Genomic DNA, 24,899 nt, shown 5'->3' on the forward strand with positions numbered 1-24,899 from the left:
TTGGCTAAGTGAGAAGTGGGATGGTGGTGTTTGGGGATCCTTTCAGAGGTGGAGGCTGGCCAAGGACAGCATTGCTGCTGGAGATGTAAAACAGCCCAGGCGCCCCTGGCCAGCCAGAACAAGCCCCACTCTATCAGTTTATGTTCCCTGTGATGGGCAGGAGAAGTTCAGCTTCACTGAAAAAAAAGGCAGAACTTACAGAAATCAAACCAGCAAATTCACACTTAAAATCAAGTCTTGAGTTTCCAGGACAAACCTTTATTAGCAGGAACATGGGAAAGACTGAATATATTCAACTTTGTTGGAAACAAGTCAAAGATAAGAATTTTAGCTGTAGACTTCAATAGTATATATAGGTAGGTCTCTTTAGGAGGCGTTTAACTGTGTCTTATGTTACACACTTACCATACAATAGCCATATGCATGCATATTCCAGAGGTAAGCCTCCATAAGAATTGTATTGCTTTCTCTAGGATAACTTAAATACCTCAATGGCATCTTCATTTTTTTGATTCACATCTCACTTAATACTAGCTTTATAATTACAGCTTTTTTTCCCCTGCAGGAAGACACTGCAAGAGAGCTGCCACCATTTGACCCCTACAGAATACTCTCAGAATGCAGAAAGAAACACAATCACCTTGTAACTGCAGTTCCTCCAGCAGCATCCCCGGCTGGTGCTGACACCACTCGTCCCTCTCTCGCTGTTGTGTTTAGGCTGGCATTTGCTGATGAAACCTACCCCTACACTGCAGCTGTTCTGGTGCTTCTGCTGCTCATTGTACTGTCCTTGTATTGGCTTTGATGTTGCTGCTCCCGTTTCTTCAGTGGGAGTGCACTGGTGTTCCCACTATGCAGTTTTTTCCTAGAGCTTCTTCATTGAAGATTTCAGTGTCAGGGGCTTGAAAAAGAAGTTTTAAATAATCCTGTCAGTACATACCTTGTACAGACAAGTTCTCATCTGCACTCTATAGTTACGGATTCTCTTTTGGATTATTTGGATTATTTTTGTTGGAGTTTTTTTTTAGCCGAACCTTTTGTTACAGCACCATTAAAAAAGTATCGTTAAATACAATGGAGTGTGATCTTTATTTACTCTGGCACGAGTGTGGGGCTGTCTTTATATTGTGTCAGAAAACCTTTAGTTAAACACTGATGCATTAAATGCAGAGGAATTTACAGTTTACTCCAGCAGGTTAATGAGAAGATAGTAGCCACCAATTCTACTTTGGAAAAGGCACTGTTACCAGCTTTGCCTTCTTCACTCTAATTTAATCCTACTCATTGGATTTCCTTACCTTATTACAATAGGGACATTCACCAAAGATGACATTAAAACTCTGTCTGCTGGTAGGAAGGCCTTGTAGCCACTGCAACACAAGGAAATGGGTTAAAAGTCACATTGGTTTCATATCCAATTCAAGAACCACCTATCAATCAGAGTTCAGCTGATAAACACCTGACAGGGTACACTGAAAGTAAGAGGGTGGATCCGTTTCCCAGAGAGCTCATGTAGGAATTGGGGGTGTCAGGACAAGCTGAAGCAGAGTGACTGCCACAATGTTCCTTACAGGTGCTTGCTTCTTTCCAGAATTTAAGTGGACAGTGCTTGTTTTCCAGAATGTGCCAGCTAATGAGCAGTTTGTCCTGCTGGTCACTTTACCTCATAGAGACAGGCCTGGTGGAAGGGCTGCCCGCAGCGAGGATCGTCGCACACTTGGTCGGGTGTGCTGCCGTCAAGCCGATAAGCGTAGCAGATGCCACAGTCCTTGGCAAAGTCCTGGAACACAACAGCACAGCTGAAAGGAAGGGATGGGCTGCTAACACACAAACAGGTTCACCTGTGTCTTTGCTTTTGCAGTTTTTGTTAGCTGGAATTACTATTTTTTGCCTTTAATACCTACTTTAATGCCTGTTTAGGCCATAATGGCATAGAGTGACACTGGGTTCCAGGTGTGCAAGACTTGACTGGGTTATATTTCACCCCCTCACTGAACTACATCTCATTCAACAAACATTTTCATACTTTTGGCAACTTTTTGTTAATGACAAATCATAGTGGTTAATAATGATTTGACATTAAACACAAACCCTCAGTCAGATCTTAATTTAGAAGCTTCACGAGTGAAAGCAAAGCTTGTAATCCAGTGTTATAGCATTGTCAAAAATTAATTCCCAGTTTGTTTGAAATGCACCAGTATTGGGATGGCCTCTTGTCCCCTCCAAGCAGCTCTACCTAATTAGAACTGAAGTCATCAACATCCATAACAGAATGTTTGGAGTTTCCACATCTCATTAGCTACTCTGGAACTTCCTCTTTTCCTTTTAAAGTGGAGCCTGTTATTAATGGCCTCACTGCTATGAAGGCCACAGGGAAGTGTGCACCTCTAAGCAAAGGTTAACAAGCTCTGACAACTGTTGCTTGAAGTTCAGAAGTCCTTGTGACAATGTATTAATCCAATCACCTCTCTTCTAAGTCTCTAATTGTCCCTGGCTCTTAGAAAGTCACCATTTAAATGTTCCTTGTTCAGCAATAACAACTGATCATTAACCAAAACTAACTTACACTTTTTTCCAACACAGCACGAGATGGAAAATCAATTTCTAGGAGCTCTCTCAAGTTTCGTAACAAACTGATTTCCGGATCCCTGCGGATGGGAGAGGGGGAGAGAAAAGTCCACAGCAGGAATGGCAAACACCATTTGGGTTTCCAGCCTGCTTTACTAGAGACACTCACCACAAGTGCATGTTGTTGTTGAGTTTAGTTCTCAGCGGGTTCACTGCTGCAAACAACAGACAGGAATCATGGCATCACCCCAGTGAACCTCCCAGGTTTCAGGTAGGGATTGGATGGGAGATCTGAGTCCAGATGAGAGACAAGTGGAATTTGCTGCCTTACCGTGATCTGCTCCAAGGAAATAACACTCTGGAAGCATGTTTGGATGGCGAGGATCTACCTCTACGTTCACTGAGACATTGTTCCCTGCAAGGAGAAAGCAAGGCCATGGGGAAGCTTTGCAGTCAAGGATTTGGAAAAGGAACCATTTTTAAAAGCAGTTTTAAATTGGCTAATTCTGGCTGGGTTTCAGTAGGATAAATAATAACAAAGTTTGGAGGTATCCAAATGATTGTACAAAGTATCAGTATATATTAAATATTTACATTTCCACAGACTGTAATTAAAAATAGCAACTGATTAAAAAAACCTGCCAGACTTGCATTTCTTTTAGACTTGTCTTAAGGTTAACACTTATTCAGAAATAAACCTAATCAACTCAAGCTAGATGACAAAATCCATCCAAAATCTTGGTGAAACTTTAAAGGTAGTAGACATGTAGCTTACTAATTCATCTTTATAGTCAAAGAGAGAAGCCCAAACCCAATACTAAGCAGCAGAAGTCAGTCCCCTCCCCAGCAAACTGCAGGCCTGAGATGACAATGCTGTATTTTTGAAACAGCAAACATTTGGTTTTGCAAGACACCCCACCATCCCTTGAAGGGCTCAGTTCCTCAGGGGGAAGCAGCTCAGTGGTGCTCTGGATCCAGCTCCAAGAGCTCACAGCAAAGTCTCTTCTGAACAAGCCCAGGCGAAGCCCAACCTTTTCTGTAGCTAAAGCTTGTGTTAGGCTTTCCCTCCTGGAAGAGGTGGGAATGAATGAAATCAAAGTTCAGTGGTAGCTGAAGGTCCTCTGTGCCCGACAACAAAGGGCTCAAAGCCCTATCCTGCCTCTGCTCAGCTGCTCCAAGGCTCATTGGGAGGCTTTTCTTCCCTTTTCCTTGGCCTGTGACAAAGGGCAGCAGGACCAGGACAAAGCCCTCCTGACAGCACACAAAGTGGTGTCTGACCCACCTCATTCCAGCCACTTGCTGAACTTTTCCTGTCCTTCCCTCCACTCCCATGGAGCAGCTCCCCTCCAGCTCCTTCCTCCCTTTCTCCTTCCCTCCCTCCCTCCACAGCTGTCATGGACAACGTGGGTTCACTCTGTGTGCTCACATTTCTACAATTTGCTATTGGTGATGTGGACTTCAGCTAAAAATCAGCACATTTCTGACAAAGATAACATCCCCCCACCATTTCCAGCTTCTGACAGTGGCAATTCCAACTTCTTATCTTATACATACCATTACAAAATTCCTTATCCTATGTATATTAAGACCTTAAAATGCCAGACATGAGCATATAAACTGAGGTACATTTTCAGGTGGTTAACAGGGAGGCCTCATTTCCTCTCTTTTATTTCTTTGTCCTTCCCACTTGCCTTCTTTAACCCCCTCTTCTCCCTTTGGACTGCACTGTAATATTCCTTCCCCTCCAGGATAGGATGAATCTAAAGTTTAAAAATCTGGATTTTGTGACTGAGGTAAGGGCTTCACCTAAGCTGATTTTTTACAAATACTGATTTTTCCAGTTACCATGCAAGTGCTCAGCTGTTGACAGTTCCATGTTCATAATTTACAAACACACAAGGTTTTCCTGCAGAAATTTTCATTTATCTGACACCAGAAAGTTGTAATGAATTTCCCAAACAGGATCAGTACTCTGTGGAAAGTTATTTTTTTACAACACGAAAGAAGAGTTGTGTCTTTAAGTGCTGCCTTTCCTTTCCCAAACTCAAAGAAGCATCATCTGATGAGACAAGGAAAACAAAACAGCTCCTGGAGTTTTACTTCTCAAATCCACTGTATCCCTTTACAAGTTTTCCTACCTATTGCAATTCTTCTGGTTGTAGCACTCCGTGTGGGGTTTTCTGGCTCAAGCACCCATGTCTTCCCATCAATTTCATCCAGGGCATCCCAGAATTCCTTCAGCGACTCCAGTGCTGCCAGGAACTGATTGTAAATGTCTATTAAGGAGTTCTAAAAAGAAGAAGTTTAAACAGATTATATAAGAGTTTCCACCAATGGCCCAAGAGAATAATTAAAAAACAATTTTTCATTTAAGGAGTGTTAAAATCCATGTGTGTGTCCCAGTGTATCATGATAGCAAAAACCATGGAATAGCACCTAACATCATCATCATTATCTCAAAATTAAGCAGTACAAAAACAGGTGCTTAAGATCAGTGTTCAAGCCCTGTAAATAAGGCAAGAGAAGGAGAAACCATCTAATAAGCAGAGGATTACACGTGGGGGATTTCAATATTTGAGAGTGGATTACACAGAATCAGAAATATCTTTCATTGGACAGGACAATATACAGGACAGCAATGCAAAAGAAATCTTTTGAAATCATCAGTGGGCAAAAAGAAGTCACTATTTCCCCAGGAAAAGACTTCTGCAAGAGGAGAAAACACTTGGTGGTCAAGTGAACTCTTTGCAGGTGCAGATGCCCAGAGAGGGACAGATTTCGGATCTCCTGAGGTCCAAAAGAAGAAGCAAATTAAATGTTCTGTTCTCAGACAGGTATTCTTCTATGAATTAAACAAAATACAGAAGGAATAGTTTCCTTTAATCCACAGTAATTATATTCTTCCTTTCTCACCTGGACAAAGAGCAACAAATTATCTGAGCATTCTCAGATGAAGAAATAGAATTTTTCTATGTAATCACTTTTTATATTTTGTGCATGTGTATTTTAGGAAGAAACGGCGTAGCTTGGAAATAAAATGCTACATTTTTTCCTGCTGTTGTTAAATTATATTAAAGTAGGAAAGCACCTAAGCAGAGAAGTGTGAATTCTGCCAATCTCAAAATGTAACGCTTATTATCTTTAAAAGCATTTTGTTACTTTTATAATACCTGAAGTGATATAATAGTGTCAGTCACTTAACCACATCTTAGAGTATAGTATCTTCATCTTAAGTACTATTATTTCCAGTATTTTAATAATTTTCACACAGTCCTGAAATGTGATCTTTTGTGCTCTGATGACACTTAAATTAATAGCATAATTTTCTGGTACTTGCAACAGTTGCTTTCCATTTTGATTTTTTTACATTTTTCTGTATCACATACAGATAAATCCTCTAATAATCATTTTTATCTTTATCTTCTGGGAATTCAAAGGGTTTCACTAGAAAAAAGAAACATCAAGGGATTATAACCCACAGATAAGTTTTAAAATCCAATTAATTTTAATACTAATTGTAATTTTTCAATGATGTTCCTTAAAAAGGTAGTTAAATCTTTTTTTTTATACACTGTTCATTTGATCTTATTTGCATGCTTCACTGATGTTGCCAGCTGTCTCCTGCTATATACATAAATGCATCTATAGCGATTTAAATACATCACCTGCTTGTCATGCAAACCATGAAAACTTCAAGATGCCTTTTTATTAGATTGACCAACTAATTTTTGGTCACTGCCCAGCACTTTTAGAACAGCCTGAGATCACACTTTTCTTTGGTCTAAATCAGACCAAGACCATTGTTGATTATGTCAAACAGCACAAACTCTTTTTCATGGTTCCCCTTGCACAAAGGAGTTAGAATTTGTGTGAAATATGTCAAAAGTCTTTGGAAAATAAGAATTTCATCTTTCAGACTATCAGTGCTGCTCACCCCAACTCTAAAAGCACTCACAAAGCCAAACTGGTTCCTCCATCCTCTAGAAACACACTGGCTCTGATGGGTCCCCAGAAACGGTGGCCCCGATGTCAACTCTGTGTTAACAGACTCCATGGATCCCTCATCCATTTACACCACTGGCTTTGTCCCAGGAAAATCAGATACTCTGGACCTCCCTGTCTCCAAGGGGAACACGCCTTCTCTTCTGCCAGGGAAGGCTCATGTGGTTTCTCAACCTTTTTATTTCCATTTCTATCCTCTGCACTCTCATCTCCACCTCATCATCAGGATCTCCTCCTCATGCCAATACCTTTCTTCCTTCAATTCAAACATTCTCCCAAGTCCAGCCTTATTGCCCATACACCATTTCCTCCAATCAAAGGAATAAGAAGGAATGGGAAAAAATGTCACTCTACTCTTGATTCTTATTTCTAGAGCCACAGAGGCCGGGAAGAATAAAGAGAAAATCTCAAGCCTGTGCCTGCCAAAAGACCAATGAAGCCTTTCAGGAACTTCTAAGAAGTGCTGTAACCTATATGGCTGTTCTGCCAAATTTCAAGCATCTGCTCCAAATCCTGGATGAACTAAATAGTGATCAAATGGCAGTAAACATTCTAATTAAGGTAAATACAGAAAAATTTACTGCAAATCATTTTTCAAACCAAGATAAAAATAAAATCTTTATTCTGAGATTTTTTGGCTAAAATTCTTCCTAACACAAAATTTGCTTATCCAAAATTAAAACACCTGCAAAGCCCCCAGCAGGAAAGGTGAAATAGCCTAAACTAGAGATGCCATTACCTTCTTGCCCTTCATGAATTCATAAATAAAATACAATTTAATAAAGCAAACACTCATCAAACGGAAAAGGGGTCACCTAAAGAATTTATGATTCCTTAGATTTGTTTGGAAACAGTTTCTCATCAGCAGTAGTTTAACGATTCCCCTCTCCTTAATAGAAATTAAGCCAAGACACAAGACTGAAATCTTTATAAAGTGTCTTGCCAACCATCTCCATTTTCTGTATTTACAGCTGGTGTCTGTGAAGTTCCTTTGCCAAGAAAGAAGCACAATTACGATGCTTTTTATTGTGTTTTCATCTAAATAACTGAAAAATAATCTCATTCCCACCACTCCACCTTCTGCACCTTGCATTCCTGTTTCCTTGCCGGCTGCTGCACGACCTCATTAGTCATTAATTTCCACTCTCATGACCTTCATGTAGCCAGCCAGGTGGGCAGTGGTCAGTATGGAAACCTTACCCTGACGTGAGACACCCTGATTCTGCAGAACTGCACTTACAGCGTGTGCTAAAATTGGAGACAGCACATTTATCTGGTTCTTTAGAAAAAGGCTATAACAGAAATAAGTAGATGTTCTTGCACTTGTCATTGAGAAGCACTCTGCATTTATTTGGCACTTAGAACAGGAGCAGCAGCAGCAGCATTGCCCTTGGTGCTGATTTCTTACTACTCTAAAACGTCTCCTCTGAGCCAGAATCCACTGGCTGTTGCTGCTCATGCTGTGAGACACCTGCACTGGCTACTGGGCTTGTCATGACGCACAAAACCCCACCATCTTCAGCTTGACATTGTGCAAGTTATAATTATTCATCCAAATGAATATGTCAGAGCAGCAGCAGCAGACCTCTCATCAGAGCAAAAGAAAAATACATCAAAACATTATCAACCCAGCAGGAAGACAGGGACCATAAGGAAAATTACCCATTTTTAATATGGATGCCATAAAGCCGTGTCTATTATTATACGGAAGGGAAAAAAAAAAAAAAAAAAAAAAGAAGAAGGAAAAAAAACCCAACAACCCCTCAAGTTTAAAATCCATGAGCCTGAAATAGGCAGCAGCACACACAGGGTGGGAAAGAAAAATCAATTACCTGCAATCTATTTATGTTTTCTCCCATAGGAGTTTATATTCTAATGGTGCCATTGCACCAATTTAGTTAAGCCTTGTCAATTTATACTTTAAAGAGGTAATATTAAAAGTTTAAGACCAATTGGTACCAAAACATCATGTTGTTTCACTAGAGAAGAGGTCTAGCATGCTCTTTTTCCCTTTTAGGAACCAAAATTTTCATGCACTTGAGTACCTGCTGAATTCTGCTACCAGTGGTGCTGCAGCATTATTTAAGTTTAATCCATATTTTATCACGGTGTGAGGGCTGCTCGCCGCAGTGATTTCCACGCATTTGGAAAATAAACACAATTTACACAATTACCAAAGCCATTTGTCCCCACAAGTGTTGGGTTCATGTCACCCACACACACAAGGTCAATTTGCAAAAGCTACTGTATGGCTAAAGCATTTCTGTCTGCTGGTATTTGGTTCAGGATTAGAGCAGGCTCTCTGCAGCTGGAGTTAGTGTCTCACAATTTCAAAAGCGGCTCTTCAGTTACACACAAACACCTTTTGTTCATGTTTTCAAACAGGCCCCAGGTAATTCTAACTGTAAAAAGATTTTAAGCATCAGAGTGTTGTATTTTTAACAGTGGATTTTTCCTTGGATGTAGTGCCAATATCAGTATATCCACCCCCATTTTTAACTTGTTGAAGGCTGCTCCATGTCTTGTTTTTCCAGAACATTTTATTAAAACACAAGTCCATCTTTAAAATTACTATCAGTAAACACAGAGAAGCAGTCACTGTCAGGGATGTTTGAAATGTTGTTAATTTGAGGCAACAAAAATTGCAAGGCTGTAAAACTAATAAAACACTGTTGAAAGTATGTATTAAGTTTGAGGTTGGAAACAGCACTTGAAATCCCGGCCAGAGTGTAGGGACTCCAGCAGAATTTAAGGGAAAAACATTTATTTAAACTGTTCCAAACCACACCAGAAAATCAAAACCTAAAAATTACATAAATAAATACATTTTTCATTTGCAGTGGTTGATTCTTGCAGTTATTCCCTCTCAATATTAGAGTATCTGAGGTGACACACAGAACCTTGAGCTCTGCAGAAAAATTATATGCCCAGCTTAAACTCATCCTGCTGCAACCTCCCAGCCACGTTCCTTATGTAAATTTAGTATTTATTGCTGGGTAGAAACCTTTATGAGAGAAATACCAAGACGCAATCATTTATGCAAAATCTATTTTCCTGATTCAAAAGAAATTAAATATCAATTATTTGCTACATATACTTCAAATTACCTTGTATCTAAGTGGTCATATTTAAATTCATTTTAAAAAGCACACATGCTGTATTCAGGAAGAAAGGTATATGAAATAATGTGAGAGACCAACAAGAGACAATGTGGTTCTTTATAGTAGCAATATCAGTTAAACTAAGAAATCTGAATTTCATTAAATACTTTCCTGTATGGATTATAACTGGAAAAGTTTTAATAAGTTATGAATACTCTATAGGATAAGAAACTGGGGGAAACTCTATAGGATAACCAACTCCTTTTTTCAGTGTCTGTCAACTTGAAAGGGCGTTTCTTTTCTAGAAGACAATAATTTTTTATACATTTCGTTTCATTTTCACTTTTCCACCATAACTCCTAGAGAATTTTCAGTCATGTAAACAACTTAGAAAAAACTCAACCAGTACAAGCACAGCATGCAAGGAACATCTCATGGCAAGGAAGATATTTAAGGTACTATAATAAGGAATATGGAGTTCAGTGTTATTACATTTTCATGAGCACATACAGAAATAAAATGCACACAGGGAGAAAAGCTGGAGTTAAAAAGCAAACCAAACCCCTTGTTTCCACCCCTCCACTGCATATGTATTTTTTATTAAAAAAAGCTGCCTAGTCCAGCAGTTACCTGTGGCATCCAGGAAACAGCAAAAGGAACAGGAAAATCCACAAGGCAATCTGGTGGTTCTGTAGGATACTGAGGGAGGGAAAGGAAATACAGTTTTTCTGGGTTTTTTTTCTTAGTGATTTAAAGTCAGACTGATACTCAGCTGCCAAATTTGATAACAAAATATGAGCACTTCAAGCATCTTGAGAACTTGGCTCTGAGAGGAAACAGTATGTAAAGCATTTTCAGGAATAGTTATGAGTGTTAATTATCATTTAAAGAAGAAAGCTACATGTAAATGTTTTCTATATCAGTATTTAGTAAAGGCAGGAGAATCACAATTTTCTGTGTTCAGTGGTCACAGAGGCACATTAAAGAAACCTTAAGACACAAAGCATGAAATATTTTTTAAAAATTTCTCCTCAATTACACATACTGGATAGCAAAGTTTAAAAATCAAACAACCCTTCCATGAGTCAAGAGCTAATTTTCTTTTAAGTGAAACTATTTGTTTTGATTGGCAACATTTTGTGCTTTGAAACTGAAAGTAATCTAGAGTACAGAACTATTTAGAAAGAGATGAGTGAACATAGACCCAAAATTAAAACAAACCCTCATTCCAAATTAAGAGACATCAATAAGAAAAATTTTTAAAAGGGCTGTATTAAAAAAAATGAAGCTATAAAAGGTTTTCTAACTCCATGACACCTTCAGTTATTACAGTTACAATCAAAAGTGTATGTCAGAAATCATCCTATTATTCTTGAGGACCATTTAAGCAATTATTAAATACAACATTTATGTTGGTTTTCTAAGCATGCAGCTAACTTTATCTAGAGAAAGCATTTTCATACCCCTTGCCAGATCATTCAGATAATTACCAAAGTGTCTTAATTACTACACAACAGGCAAATCCTTGCAGTGGCCTATTTGAAACCTTGGGGTCTGAAATGCTCCTGCACTGATCTCAATCAAAGAAACAGCATAACGAAAATAAACACACTTTTATTAAAGCAGGTTATCAAAAGAAATGCCTTCCCAAAAAATACTTCAGCCAAGTCTTTCCAAACGTAGTGGCTGTGTGTATGAAGGCAAATCAAATCCCCATGTCACCAAAACAATGTTTCCCACACAAATTTTGTCTGGCAAGTTTAAATGCCAGACATGGCTTAAAAAGGACAAGCAATTGATCCTTCATCATAACAAACAGTTGAAAACAAAATGAAAAAAAAGAAAAAAAGATGATTACTTGTTAAATCAGACAAGACTGATAATCTCATCTTTTAATTTTGTACATCCTTTGTTGTTAGATGGTGCTTTCTTCTGCTATGAGGAATATTCAGCTATTTTATTGCTTTAAGAAAACCACACAAGTTTGTACAAGGACAGAAAATTGGAATCTCCATTCCCTCAGGACAATGCAAAGTTAAGGCTGAACAGAACCAGCCAATGCACAAGCGTCATTGTTTGACCATGGGAGCTGCTTGGGAAAAATGAATATTGCACTGTAATTTTTTCTGCATTTTTATACTTTCAAACAGTTAAAATGCTTTACTGCTGTTGTCCTAAGAGCAAGAAAACCTTAGGGCAACAGGCTGCACGTAATTTCTGGTGTCACACAAAGTATTGTATTTATCCCTTATAAACAACACAACCTGGTTCCTCTCCTTGCACATTAAATAGACCATAATTGTACTTCCTGATGGATTTTTTCCATCAGTGTATTTAATAATGGACTGACTAGCAAATTAATTATGCACTCATTACTCGCTGCACATAGAACAGTTTTACTCTTTTTAAAATCCACTTGAGCAACTCATTCCCAAACAGTATTCTTCCCCTCCTTTTCCCCCTCAAAGGTAAAGCTTGTTCATGTTATGTAAGACTAGAAAGCTCCTGGTTTCTAAAGGAATATAGGATGCCTGTGAAGGTGGGATTTAATCTTACAATACTGTGCCAACGCCTCATGCTTTCAAGATTATAACTCCAAATGATGGACCACAGATAGTCCCAAACAACAACACTCAGACACTTTTAGATCCCTTTCTCCCCCGACTGATTTTCTGAAGACAACAGTTATTGCCATGCAATTGTCACCACACAGCCTGGATATTCACAGTCTCTGATGAGAGATTTATGCCTTGAAACGAGACATTCTATGAAGAAACATTGCAATTTGAGTTCAGTGATAAGTACCAGGAAGAATTAAAATTTTTCTGTTTCTGCAAATGCCATGGGTTTGATTTGCAAGTACTGTCAAAATTAGACATTTATTTAGACTAAAAAGAAATAATTTTTCTGACTGACTTCAGTTTTTCATAAATCTCTACATCTCTGACTTTAACAGTAAGACTTGTTAATAACCAACCCAACATCCTCTAATTCTTGTTCTATGCACAGTCTCTGGACGGAGTGATAATGAAGGAAAGTCTCCCAGATGGCTTTGTCTGTAATCCAGTAAAATGAGCGCAATATCAAAGTGTTTTTCATGTGGTGCAGAGATGCATCTTACAGATAACCATAATCCAGTATTAATTTTAAATATAGTTAGTCTGAAAACTCTCCAAAAAATTTTTTTAACTGCCCTATTACCTTGCAGAACAGACGTAGCAGCAAACAAAACAACACTCTAAAATCCTAACGAATTAAGAAAATTTGATTTATTTCAAGGAAGCCTCAAGGTATTTTGTCCCACATCAATTTACCTTTGCATTTAACTTGAGAGTGATGAGATGCTGTCGACCACACGAGTCTTCAGCTTTTAACCTGACTGTGGTCAGCCCAGTGTCCACATAGGCCACTCTGGAAGAGAAAAGAAAACTCTTAGAGCCCTGCAAGAAGTGCAGATTGAAAGGTTTGCAATACTCTGATTAGTCTGTTACAAATATTAATCAGAGGAAGTCCTATATGCCAAGCATTTCTGCTGCTCCAGATTTACTGCTGTTAATACACCAGCCTAGTGCTTAATGCAGTCATATATCTCTGGGTTATTTACAACGTGTGTCAGGGCTCACGCTGTGGTCAGTGAGCACCGTGTTGCAGTTTTCCATCACTGGAACCTTTGACACACACAGCATGTTCCTGTCAGCCTCTACTTATGTACACATTAAACTTCCTGTCAAATCTTTGATCCATTTCTGCACTTTCTTACTCTATGAGACTTTTATGCTCTTGATTTGCTTTTCTCTTCAATGAAGTTCTCTTTTATTATCAATACTATTATTGTGGGAAATTCAGTGCATATTGGTTCATATTCTGAAATTGATTTTCTGCAGAAAATAGTACCCAAACAGGTACAAAATGAGTTATTTATGATGATTTGCCTCCATTTCATGACAGTTTTACACCGTATTCATGCACCTGAGCAAGCAGAAAGCACATACTAAATGTGAATAAGTTTTAAAACTTCTGACATAATCACTGACTCTTAGCTTAAGATGGCACCGGTGCATGCCTCCCACCACAATGAAGATGGATACAATTGTAAAATATACTGCTCTCTAAAGATGGATTTTGCTTAGTAGCTTCAACAATCGCCAAAAAGGTTCAAACTTCCCCATATATTTACCAGTAAACTGGGCATGTGGATATTTTGGCATTTTTACTATGTCATTCCTGTGTAAAGATAAAAAGCAGTCCAAGATAATTGCACGACTTATCACCCAGACTGATGGAAAGGCCTAACAGAGTTCAGAGAGAGCATCTGCTTGCTGGCCTAAGTAACATTTATTTTTTTAAACCATTACATACTAGAAAAAGTCACGTGGTTCTCTCAAGTGAAACTGGCAACAGAGTTTAGACGCTTTTGGAAGAAAAAGTAGATGTACACCAAAGGGTGGCACATCCCTAGGAAGGAAGTGAAAAAAAGAAAATTACCTACATAAATGAAATAGCCTCAATATGAGGGAACTGAAAAATACAGATAGGGGTAGTAAGAAGGGAGAGAGAGAGAGAGAGATTATTTCATGTTTAATGCTGATTAATGCAACATTAAAGAGACCTGCAGATTTCTGGGAGTATTTCTCCACAACAGCTGAAAGAAAGACAAGTCTTGATGAAAGTATAATTCAACTGAAGTCCATTAAACTTGATATACTTAGAAAGAATTAGAGCATTACTCCTCCACTTGGGGGAAAAAAAATCATTACTCCTGCTTTGCTCCAACTTTACCTCAAAAATGTGTCAGTTTTATAAAGGTGAGAAACTACCTCTATACTACCCCTCCATCTACTGCTTCCTGGGCTGGGGAATTCCTAGAGCAGCAGCTAAGGCACAGCATGGATACTGCAGTGAAACATGCAGCAGTGTCCACACCAAAGCACAACTGGTGCCTGCAGCACTATGCTGGGAGGTTCCATACCAAAGGAGAACAGAAAAACTAAAGGAATGCTGCCAAGGTGTCTGGGATCTTAAATTACCTGTTCTGACATTCACCTTGTTTGGACCACTTCAATCTTGATTTATAAGAAAAGTATGGATTATTTTAGTTTAAAATCACATATTTGTATAAACACATAAGGAATTGCAGGTGATATTTCACTTCTACAGACTTTTATTCCTCTGTAGGCTCCATCATTTTATCACCACAACAAAAAAATGGAATCAGCATAAAGATGGAAAGCCTTAGGAAAATCTCTAGCATGACACACAAATGACTGAGAGCACAGGCCCAGGCAGGATTCTCTGGAAATGGAGAAGGCAAGAGGAGAAGATACTTTCTATGAAAAAAATGGGAAAATATCAAGCAGAAGAGCTTTGAGATTTGAAAGACCACGGACTTAAGAGATACTGGCAGCCTTTATGAATCCTCATGAGGGTGATAAGAGTCCTACATGTGTTTTATAGATGATAATTTGCCTTCCCAAGACACTGTCACTGAATCAACCAGCTTGATTAAGGGATAGTATTAGAAGAGCCTTTCCTGTAACTTTACTCCTGCAGGTGTATCTCTCTTTCCCACCCATATCCTTCCATTTTTCAGCAGGATTTGGGTGCAGTAAGCTTCCAGCATGACCCCAAACCTGCTAGAAATGAGTAAATCTGGGGTACACAACAAACAAGGGGTTTTCCTAAGAAAAATCCTGCTAAATAAAGCTGGAGGCTGCTCAAGGCGTGAGCAGTGATGGCTCCTCACTGCCAGCACCAAACCAAGGGAGTTCTGCCTTTCAGCATCATTGCAGGAGGTTCTTAACTGACATGCAAAGAAGCATCACCTACAACTCAAAATCAGTCTCAGTTAAGAGGCTTTCTTAGAGAGTCCCTTTAGTGTTAAAAGCACTCTAAAATCAGAGGTGTGACTCGCTAAGGGACTCCAAATTGCCTATCTAGGTTATTCTCCTTCCAAGTCAGAGTAAACCCGATGTGATTTTTCCTATGTGCAGCATAGTCCTTTGATTAATGAATGACTTCCCCAAACCTTTTTCAAGATCTTGGGGGTTTGGAGTTTTTTTGTTTGTTTTGTTTGGTTGGTGTTTTGTTTTTTATCCATTTTGGGAGAGCAAGCATAATCGGAAATTTGTTTCCCACGTGTTTAAGAAATTTTAACTAAGATTCTGAGATGTGAGCCTGTGAAATTTAAATAGAGTATGGCCCAATTACATATTAACAACGGCAACCACTGACAAAAACTTCAGCTGGTTTCACAAGGGTGTTTTAAATCTTAAAATAAAAGTGGGCCTTCAAAGCAAATTCCCACTTAATGTTAATCACATGTTGTTCATATATATAGAAATCAGGTGGAAAACTCAAAACTGTTCTTACACCTAAGGCTTCTATATTTCATTTAACAAAATACACATTTGCTAAAGGTTTGGATTGAGAGTTTTCCAAATCTCCCCTCCACTCATGCATTTTTTTTTTGGTAGATTTACTTTTCTGTGGACTAAATATTAAATTCCTGTAAGAAGATCCTTGTGCTGTAAAGAGCAGGTTCTTTAAAAATTATTATTCTAATTCTGAAAAAGTATGAAATGTTTTTTGAAAGCATAAAGGTACACAATGATCAACCATAATGTATAGGAATAGTCACAACCAGCTGTACAAAGCTTAGTAGTGTATCACCTTTCAGCTCAGTTATTTGAGACAGAAAATATCCCTTCAGTTGACACAGGTTTGTTGGGTTCTTTTAATTTAAAAACAAAGCAAAATCAGTTTCTGAATAGGGTAAATGAACAGAACAAGTACATTTGATATGTTCAACTCACAAATACAAAAGAGGAACAGATATTCTAAAGACGATGTTTGTTAAGAACTAAAATAATCATACTTATTCCAGCCCAGTATTTCTAGATCTCTGACAAGACAGGAGTAGTATTCTGGAGGCCGTGGTATGTGCAGGTCTTGTGTGTTCTTTAAAGCAATTTCCTGTTTAAAAGAACATTAAAAACATCGTTAAGAGCAATTTCAATATTTTTGCATCTATTTAGCCATGTGATTTTTTGCAATTCATTTGAAAATATTAAGCTTATGTAAAATTAACTGTACACTGCATTTGTTTTGTTATAGCCTCCAGCTAAAGCAGACAAAGAAGCTGTTTGGTAAATTACTTCAGATACTGGTAATGAAAACATCTGCAATTTAAAAAAACCCCACAGATGTTGACAACGGAGTCTTCAGATGCAAATATCAAATGTGCCTCTTTTTCAGCTAATAAATTTGAAGTCAAGCATCTTGACTGAAAGAACATTTCAAAAGAAGGTTCTATTAAGCCCACAGCTGTCTCCTGGGCTCCACTGCCACAAAGACAACACATCTATGAAATCTCCCATATTTTATATATATATAAACTTTATATAGCAATCAAAAAACAAAATCCATTTCTCAGTTGTAACATCACATGATCCCTTAGAGCAAGTTTTGGTACAGACACTCATCAAGCATGTAGTAATGTCTCAAAAAGAAGTTTTTATCAAGAAGTTAATGTTACTGTGAAAAATAAGCCCAAACCATGTGTTTCAGTTGTGTTGTGCTACATGTTCTTTAAAAGTGCATTTAAGCTAAAATTACGCTTACAGAACACATAAATTTATGACATTTAGAATAAAAGTATTAATAATTTAAAATAAAATATAAATTTATGGGAAAATATAATCTATAATAAGACAAGTTTAACAATCATTTCTGCCCAGTTCTCCCACACCACCTTCTGTGTTTTCACTCTCTGCACTAACTGAGGATCACTATTTTGCTATTTTGAATGAATTAGACACTTACTGCATTCTCATTTTCTGAGTGCCTGTGTATGTAGGCAAATAGATTGAAATAACTATTGTGCAATATTCCAAAACAGATATTCTTATTCAGGCCTATTCCAAGCATAGCACAGCAGCAGTGTAATACCAGGAGGAACTTCTGCTGTTGTTCTGAAGAATACTTCCTGTGTTTTATTCCTAGAGTTAAGTAGGTTGGGTGAAGTATTCATCAGCAAGAATGCTCATAGAACAATGTCTTACTAAGAGATAAGAATTGCCAGTTTCAAGTTTTTTAAAGGGTTTGCTACTCTTCAACCCCAGACTTGAAAAACTTTTAAAAGAAGAATAAACAGCAGCCTCTGAACTGTTAGGGAAAAAAAAGCTTTCTGCATTTATTTGTCAAATTGTCAGACAGGTGAAAGCACCTTCAGCAATCCACTGACTCTGCAACCCTTTGCATGATTACAAGCCTGCTTTAGCGTCTGGACAATAACAGGAATTCCAAGAAAATCACTGTAAAGAGGATGGCTCTACGCTGAGATTCCTTGCTGGGATTTTAAATTTTTGCAGCACTCCAACTTCCGGAGAAACAGTCACTTAAAATCCTAAAGAATATTTATGCAGCTATTACATGAACAGCATACATTCAAAATCAGCTTTTCTTAAAAAACCCCAGCCATAAATCTATGGAACAGTAACCTGTAAAAAACGGAAAGTGAAACCCAAAGCTCTAAGAACATCCCATGTGCCACACATATATTCTGCCACTCACCAAAACAGTTTTCAGCTCCACCATAAAGCTGACAAGATCTGGGCAGCTGTGCAGCCTCTGGAGGAAAGACAGGATTAGTTAATCTTCTGTAACTCATAACTTCTGGTGGTTCAGTCCAAGTGTTTTTCTGGTATTGTATTGTCAAACCAAACATTAAAAAGACCAAGTGTATATACTTTTCAATTACAGAAGAGAACTGCCAGGAAACTTTACTGATAAGGAACCATCCCCTCGGTCACACCACATGACATCACTCATTTATATATTTATGAATCCAGTCCATGAGATACAGTGTCTCAACCAACACATGTGGCAAAGACCCCTCCTTAGAAACAAAGTATTCTAAGGCTGCTGTATCCTCACTCCAAAGCTTCCTTTGGATACTGAGATACAATTTAGATCCCAAGAAAGTTCAACTAAGTCTCTCAAGAATTTATGTGAATTCTCTTCTTTGCATTATGAACAACTTTTAAAAAAGTAAATATGCTAAAAGAAAAGGCAAAATCTGTTTCCAATTGAGAGAGTAAAGAAAAATTCCAGTAAAATGTCATCAGTCATTTATTAAAAATTGTTCTAGCCTGATCTCCAAAAAAAGAATAAAGGCTGAATAAAAATAATTATTTACTAAATTCTATCCATTTCTCATTATATTTACTTGTAAAACCTCAGGCATTTAAAAATAAATCTTGGCTACAATGAAAGGAGGGTTCTTTAACCCTTTAAGAACAGGTGTATGAGCACAAGCTTTTCAGAATCATGAACAAAGACTTAAGAATGTTTAGTAACAATATTAAAATAAGTGGTTTTAAACTTGTATACCTGCTTTAAAATGTGCCGATATCCATGTAGGATCTTCTTCAGATGCCAGCTGCACTCTATCCTAGACAGTGTTTTGTACAAGTTTTAAATGCCCAGTACATGATTTTTAGAAGACAGCAGAAAGCCTTCTACAGCAAAAGCACAACAACTTTTCTTGGAAAAAAACAAAGGAAGGAAACAGTACTTCAAAACTTCTTTGAGTTCCATGTTCAAAGTTACTTAAAACTTCCAAATGTCACTATGCTGAAGCCCATTAAAAATTAAGCATTTACCTGCTAAAAGCCTGCTCTGTGCTGAAAACAACAACATAACTCTTGCGAGCAAGTGTGACTTCATAAAATTCACTAATATTTAAAAGTGATAACCTGAAAATGTCAAAGTTACCTGTAATGCAGTTTTAATTACCCAACCCAGAATGTAATAAAGCTATGGAATATCACATCTGCTCCCAGTTTGGGGTGGGCTGGCCTAGGCAGAATTATGGAACACAAAGTTAAAGGCTCATCCACGTATGTGGATTAGCCCCTTTCACCCCACTTCCCACAGATTGCTGGGATAAACACAGGAATAAGAAAAGAGCTTTCAAAGAAAAGTTGGGTAATACAAATTACTACACAGAAACAGCAAACAGAAAATGAAGTTAAAAAGCTCGGTTAACCATCAAGTACATAATTGCCTAAATTTACAACTTTGCACTGAATTTTCTGTTTCCCAAATGGTGACATATAAATGATCTATAAATTATATAAAAAATACAATATTTTCCCAAGTACATTGCTTCATATATATAAATACAACCAATTAATTACAACATGTTTCAAAGTTAATTAACAACAAAATATTTTGATATAGGCAATGCTTATTGTCAGCATTTATTAACACTGATGCTGTGCAATTTTGTTGCAAGGTTAAGCTAAAACCAGTGAGAATTAATTAGTAACACTGATATTGAAAAAAAAAACCCCAATAATTCATTTTCATATCCATTATTGCTTTTATCAAAACAAACTTTGCTACATCAGACTCAGAAATTGCTGTCATAAAACTCTCTTACCTTGCATTTTTCAGTTGAAAATCCACTGGTAGCAGTATCCTGATGTGGAAGTCTCTACCCTTGAAAAGAAGTATTTAGTTAATAGGCGAATCAGAAAATAAAAATATTAAGACACTTGTGGGAATGGTTCCCCATCAGATCGGCTACTAAGAAAGAAACTTTGTCTTTTCTGTCTTTCAGGAATATTATTCAGAATCTCTTTCCTTAGGGATAAAAAGCAGCATGAGTGACAGGTACAAATAATGTTGATCTTAATTCTGAAGTTGAAATACTCTTGACCTTTAATTCACAATATTCAGTAAAAACTCTTCCATACATCACATTTCATAAAGAAAACATAACACCTTTCAGGAGAAAAATAAACATTATCCAAATCTGGACAAGACTAAAACACATAATTTAATCCAAGTCATGCTACTGCACAAGAAAGTCTGTCTTTAACTCCAGTAGAAGTCAAAACAGACGCTTATCATCAAAGTAACTACACTAAAAAGAACCTTGGGCACTAATCCACAGCACATTTCAGCAGAGTTTTACCAACTGTAAACAAAAACAGTCCCAAGTATATAAATTGAATTTTTTTCCTGTTAGTGCAATCCACATGGGGCAGCTTCAAAATCCCACGTACTTGTATTTTCAGTCCTTACTGAGGTCCTCCTTCTACTTTCTTATGAGATGATCAAAATAGAACTGAAATGAAGAAAGTCTGTGAAGCCGTGAAGCAAACGGGGCAGATAACTTATCTTAAAGCTTTTATTCCAGACCCCATCCCAGCTCAGCACACCTTGAAGTAGGCAGCACTGGTCCCCAGCACAAGCAAGGCATGGACATACTGGAGTTAGTCCAGGGAGGAGCTCTGAAGGTGATCAAGAGCTCAAAGCATCTCTCATGCCAGGCGAGTCTGAGGAAGCTGGGACTGTTTAGTCTAGAGAAAAGGATCAGGGAAGGACTAAAAAAAGTACAGCCCGATCTGACAGAAATACAGGAAATACCACCTAAACGGAATGAAAAAACCCCTCATTAATAGTGAAGGGGGGTCAGAGAATGGAACAGGCCATCTAAGAGGTTGCACACTCTCCATGCATGGAGATATTCACAACCCGATTGCAAATGGTCTAAAGCAACCTAGTCCCTTTCAATCTCAATGTCAACTACATTTTTGACAAAGCTAGTGGACACAGCCCATGTCTTTTGCCTTCTACTTAGCAGAATAAAGTCCCACGCTATTTCTAGATTAAAATACACCCGTTCAGAGCTCTATGTATGTGATATTTTAAAGAGCCACAGCTGCACAGTGTCAGCGATGGCAAAGCTGGGTTGGGAGCATCGCCTCAGGCGATGTTCTGCCCCCTGCACCGCGCCTTCCTCATCCCGAGGGACGATGCAGCCGCTTCAGCTGAAGCTTCACAACTAAATGGAAGGACACACCCACCATCAGTCATTTATGTCAACTTTTACCACAGGCCACGAACGCGGGCACATTCAACCTTGCCCCCAAACCACTTTTGCCAGCACAACTAACCCAGCCCAGAAGTTAGCAGGAAGCCATTCCTTGGGCAAACCCGCGGGACGGCGGCGGGATCCCTCAGAGCAGGGAAACGGCATTCCCTAATTCACATTCCCGGTGGCTGAGTCAGGAACCCCGGCAAGGCGGGAAGCGCTTCCCCCCTCAGACCCAGCCGCGGCACAGCGGGAAGCGGTCCCTCCCCAGACCCTGCAGGGCGGGAAGCATCCCCCCCACCTCCGCCTCGGAGTAAGGTCCGCCGGCCAAACGACGCCCGGGCCGCGGTACCTGGGCGGTGACAAAGCCCTCGTAGGCGGTGCCGTGGCGGTCCTGAGGCAGCAGCAGCGGGCAGTGCCGCAGCAGACCCCGCGCTCCCGCCATGTTCCCGCCCGGCGCCGCCGCCGCAGTTCGAACGCGAAGCCCCACCCCCGCCGGCGGGCGGCGCACGCGCCTGAGGGGAAGGGCGGGAGAGGCGGGCTCGTGAGGGGCGGCGCGCGACGCTGAGGCGGGCGCGCACCTGAGGGGAGAAGCGCGCCCGAGGGAAGCGCACTCGAGGAGAGGACCACACCTGAGGGGAGAGTACACCTGAGAGGAGGGTTGTGTCGCTGAGGGGAGCGCACCCAAGCAGAGGAGCACACGTGAGGGGGGAGCACACGTGAGGGGGGAGGGTTGTGTCGTTGAGGGGAGCACACCTGAGGGGAGAACACACCTGAGGTGAGGGTTGTGTCGATGAGGGGAGCACACCTGAGGTGAGGGTTGTGTCGCTGAAGGGAGTACACTCGAGGAGGGGGAAGCTCACCTGAGGGGAGGAACGCACCTGAGGGGTGAGGTGCGTGCCACTGAGGGAAGCGCACCCAAGGAGAGGAGAACGCCTGAGGGGAGGAGCGCACCGCGCTGAGGGATGCGCACCCTCGGGGGAGGCGCGCGCGTCTCGAAGGCGGGAAACTCTGAGGGAGACGCCCCGCGGCTTCCAGAGCTCTGGAGGAGCAGCTTCCAGAATCCCAAGGAGCAGCCCTGGCTTCTCCACAGCAAGGAGGGGCTCCCTCTACTTTGGGGAGCGGCTTTTCCAGAGCGCTGAAGGAGCACGGCTTCTCTAGAGCAGAAACGGGGTTTCCTTGCTCTTCAGCACGTCGTGAGCGGACTGGATTGAGTAAGGACTAGCTATTAAGTAAGGATAACTATTAAGTAAGGCTCAGCTGACTGTGTCATGGAGATTTTCTTGCCACCCGGGCCCAGGGTTACTCGATTTATGCATTCTTTTCTAGGAGTCACTAGAAAAGTTCCTGCTATAACGCTTTTAGGGTCATGAAAGCCCTCCTGCCCTCTCACACAGGTGTTGGGATAAAACCTTCCTCTCTTTTCTGGGTGGGTTGCTGCCAGAACCTGACAGCCGCAGTATGTGGGAAAGCAGCAGGAGAGAAACTTCAAGCTTAGGGGCTTTTTGCATATGTTTCAGAAGGCATTAAAACTTTGCATATCACTGAGGCTGAGCATCATGCAAGACTCAATTTCTACCCAAATAGGCATGTTTAAGAAAGAAAACACAGCTTTTTGCCTAATTAGATATATTTGAGGAAGAAAATACAGTTTTATGAAGAGATAGGTGACTCACTGCAGTCACCTTGGAGGTGTGTGGCACAAGCAACTATACCTGTGAGACAGGAGGTGGGTTGAAAGAAATGAAGAAAACAGTACAAATGTTTACACCTGCAGCTAAATCCTGTTCCCTTAGCTTGGGAGAGCTGTACACGGGGATTGTGTGGAAATAGAAGAGTCAAAAGCAGTCAAACCCTTTGCAGATTTATATTGTTGTAGAGGCTATTGGAAATATAATATACAATGCACTAGGAGGCAATAGATAGGTGAGAATCCCAAGATTTGACATGTAAACTCATCATAGTAAGATTTTCAGGAATATGTGCTACTAAGTATATATTCTCACCACTGTTAAACGTTTTTTTATACCTTGGAATGTCACTAGTGATTTCCAGACTTCCAGCAAACTATCAATGTACCTGAGAAAGACAGATTCGGTTCTCTGCAAGAATGTTGCTTCGCTCACCCTTTTCTGCTCCAGAAAACCTTGGACAATGCAAGATTGTTAGCAATGCAAGAAACATTTTCGAAATATATGGAGGAACAGGTTTTAAATAACACCATGTTCAGCCCCTCCATAGCTTGCCCCCCTGAAGCTGTTCCTGTGCCTTTCACTACCCAGCATGGCTCACCACGAGCAGTTAATCCAATGCTTCATAGTAATTTGTATCCCTCATGTTATCTATTAATTTAATTTTGACCAAACATTTCTCCTCTTGAGCTGTTTTCTCTCAGTATGTATTGCACTAGAAATTACCTTATTTAATTGTGAAGTAGCTCTGTACTTTACCAGGTCCACTGATTATTTCTTAATTGCATCAAGTGCAAAACTGAAGGCAGCGGGTTTTTTCTTCTTTTTTTGGCCATGTTTATCTGAGTCTCTGGCATTAAAAAAAAGTCAAGTCACTTTAGCCAAGTGCAGTTACGAAGTAATGTATCTAATAAAAATACTGTAAGACCAGAAGCATAAAATATTCTGCTACTGGGGCCCAGAAAACATTAATCATTATCTTACACTGTATATACTGCACACTTTTAAACTTTGTAAAAAACCACAGTTACTTGAAGCATCATGTTACTTTGATCTGGCACCAGACCAGCACTTTTAAAGCAGAAAAATTAAAAAACAAAATCAGTCAGAAGTTGGACAGAGCTGCTCCTCAAGGGAAAGGAGTACTGATCTGATCTTTCAGGCACAGGCCACATATACCAATTTAATTACAATTATTGTTTGCCAGAAGAATCATAATGGAGTATGTTATTAATTACTTGTCCATTCAAATATCATATTCAGCCAGTTAAGTCATCAATAAAATCATGACTCTGCTGGCAAAACAAGCAGTGTACAGAGCAAACACTTGAAAGCATCAATTTCTGGTCTAAATTTTGTTAGTTAAGTAATCCCAAAAACAGTCAGAAAGAAAGTACATTCATCACTCAGAATGCACATGGAACCAAACTGAAATAATGTGGATTTTCTAAGAGCTGATTTTTTTATTTATTTAAGGATGTTATGAAAGGCAAGAAAATAACAGTGCATTGTTCTCCAGCATTGGTGTCTCCAACATAAAACAATCCATTTAAACCCATGCAAAATGGCTAATACTGTTATTGCTGTCCTTTTTCATAACTCAGTGTCATTTCATTCATCTCACCCCTAAGAAATGACCTTTTCTGTGCACAT

At 39.4% G+C, this 24,899-nt stretch overlaps 2 protein-coding genes and 1 long non-coding RNA gene across 17 annotated transcripts in view; 2 read left to right on the top strand and 1 right to left on the bottom strand.

The window, feature by feature from the left end:
* VRK2 (VRK serine/threonine kinase 2) overlaps positions 1–1,075 on the top strand; it is a 37,419-nt gene extending 36,344 nt beyond the window's left edge. For 2 of the 3 annotated variants that reach the window (XM_039567900.1, XM_039567901.1), the window contains exon 14: positions 566–1,075. In XM_039567900.1, coding sequence (XP_039423834.1) covers positions 566–805 — 240 coding nt within the window. In that variant the 3' untranslated portion in view covers positions 806–1,075. The remainder of the gene's footprint in view (positions 1–565) is intronic. The other variant, XM_039567902.1, reaches the window with a different exon arrangement.
* Positions 231–22,037, bottom strand: FANCL (FA complementation group L). The gene is made up of 14 exons (XM_039567904.1): positions 21,908–22,037; positions 20,116–20,174; positions 19,062–19,122; positions 18,243–18,299; positions 16,546–16,643; positions 12,986–13,082; positions 10,302–10,370; positions 4,707–4,857; positions 2,900–2,983; positions 2,738–2,783; positions 2,567–2,648; positions 1,664–1,780; positions 1,299–1,370; positions 231–901 (listed from the first exon to the last, which is right to left on the bottom strand). The coding sequence occupies exons 1-14, from the start codon at positions 21,998–22,000 to the stop codon at positions 866–868; spliced, it is 1,122 nt and encodes a 373-aa protein (XP_039423838.1). The 5' UTR covers positions 22,001–22,037; the 3' UTR covers positions 231–865.
* A 98-nt stretch (positions 22,038–22,135) lies between these two features.
* Positions 22,136–24,899, top strand: part of LOC104691503 — a 481,199-nt gene continuing 478,435 nt past the window's right edge. For all 13 annotated transcript variants that reach the window (XR_005603991.1, XR_005603992.1, XR_005603989.1 and 10 more), the window contains exon 1: positions 22,136–22,257. This is a non-coding gene — a long non-coding RNA (uncharacterized LOC104691503). The remainder of the gene's footprint in view (positions 22,258–24,899) is intronic.

This window comes from Corvus cornix, chromosome 3, assembly GCF_000738735.6.
Source record: "Corvus cornix cornix isolate S_Up_H32 chromosome 3, ASM73873v5, whole genome shotgun sequence".
NCBI classification, from domain to species: Eukaryota; Metazoa; Chordata; class Aves; order Passeriformes; family Corvidae; genus Corvus; species Corvus cornix.

What these genes read in the sequence shown, in the direction of transcription:
- FANCL (XM_039567904.1), bottom strand. Translation starts at nt 22,000, where the DNA reads ATGGCGGGAGCGCGGGGTCTGCTGCGGCACTGCCCGCTGCTGCTGCCT. An exon ending in AACCAGAAGAATTGCAATAG is followed by an intron (nt 2,984 to 4,706) that starts GTAGGAAAACTT and finishes TTCTCCTTGCAG; the next exon opens with GGAACAATGTCTCAGTGAAC. An exon ending in TTTCCTTGGAGCAGATCACG is followed by an intron (nt 2,784 to 2,899) that starts GTAAGGCAGCAA and finishes TGTTGTTTGCAG; the next exon opens with CAGTGAACCCGCTGAGAACT.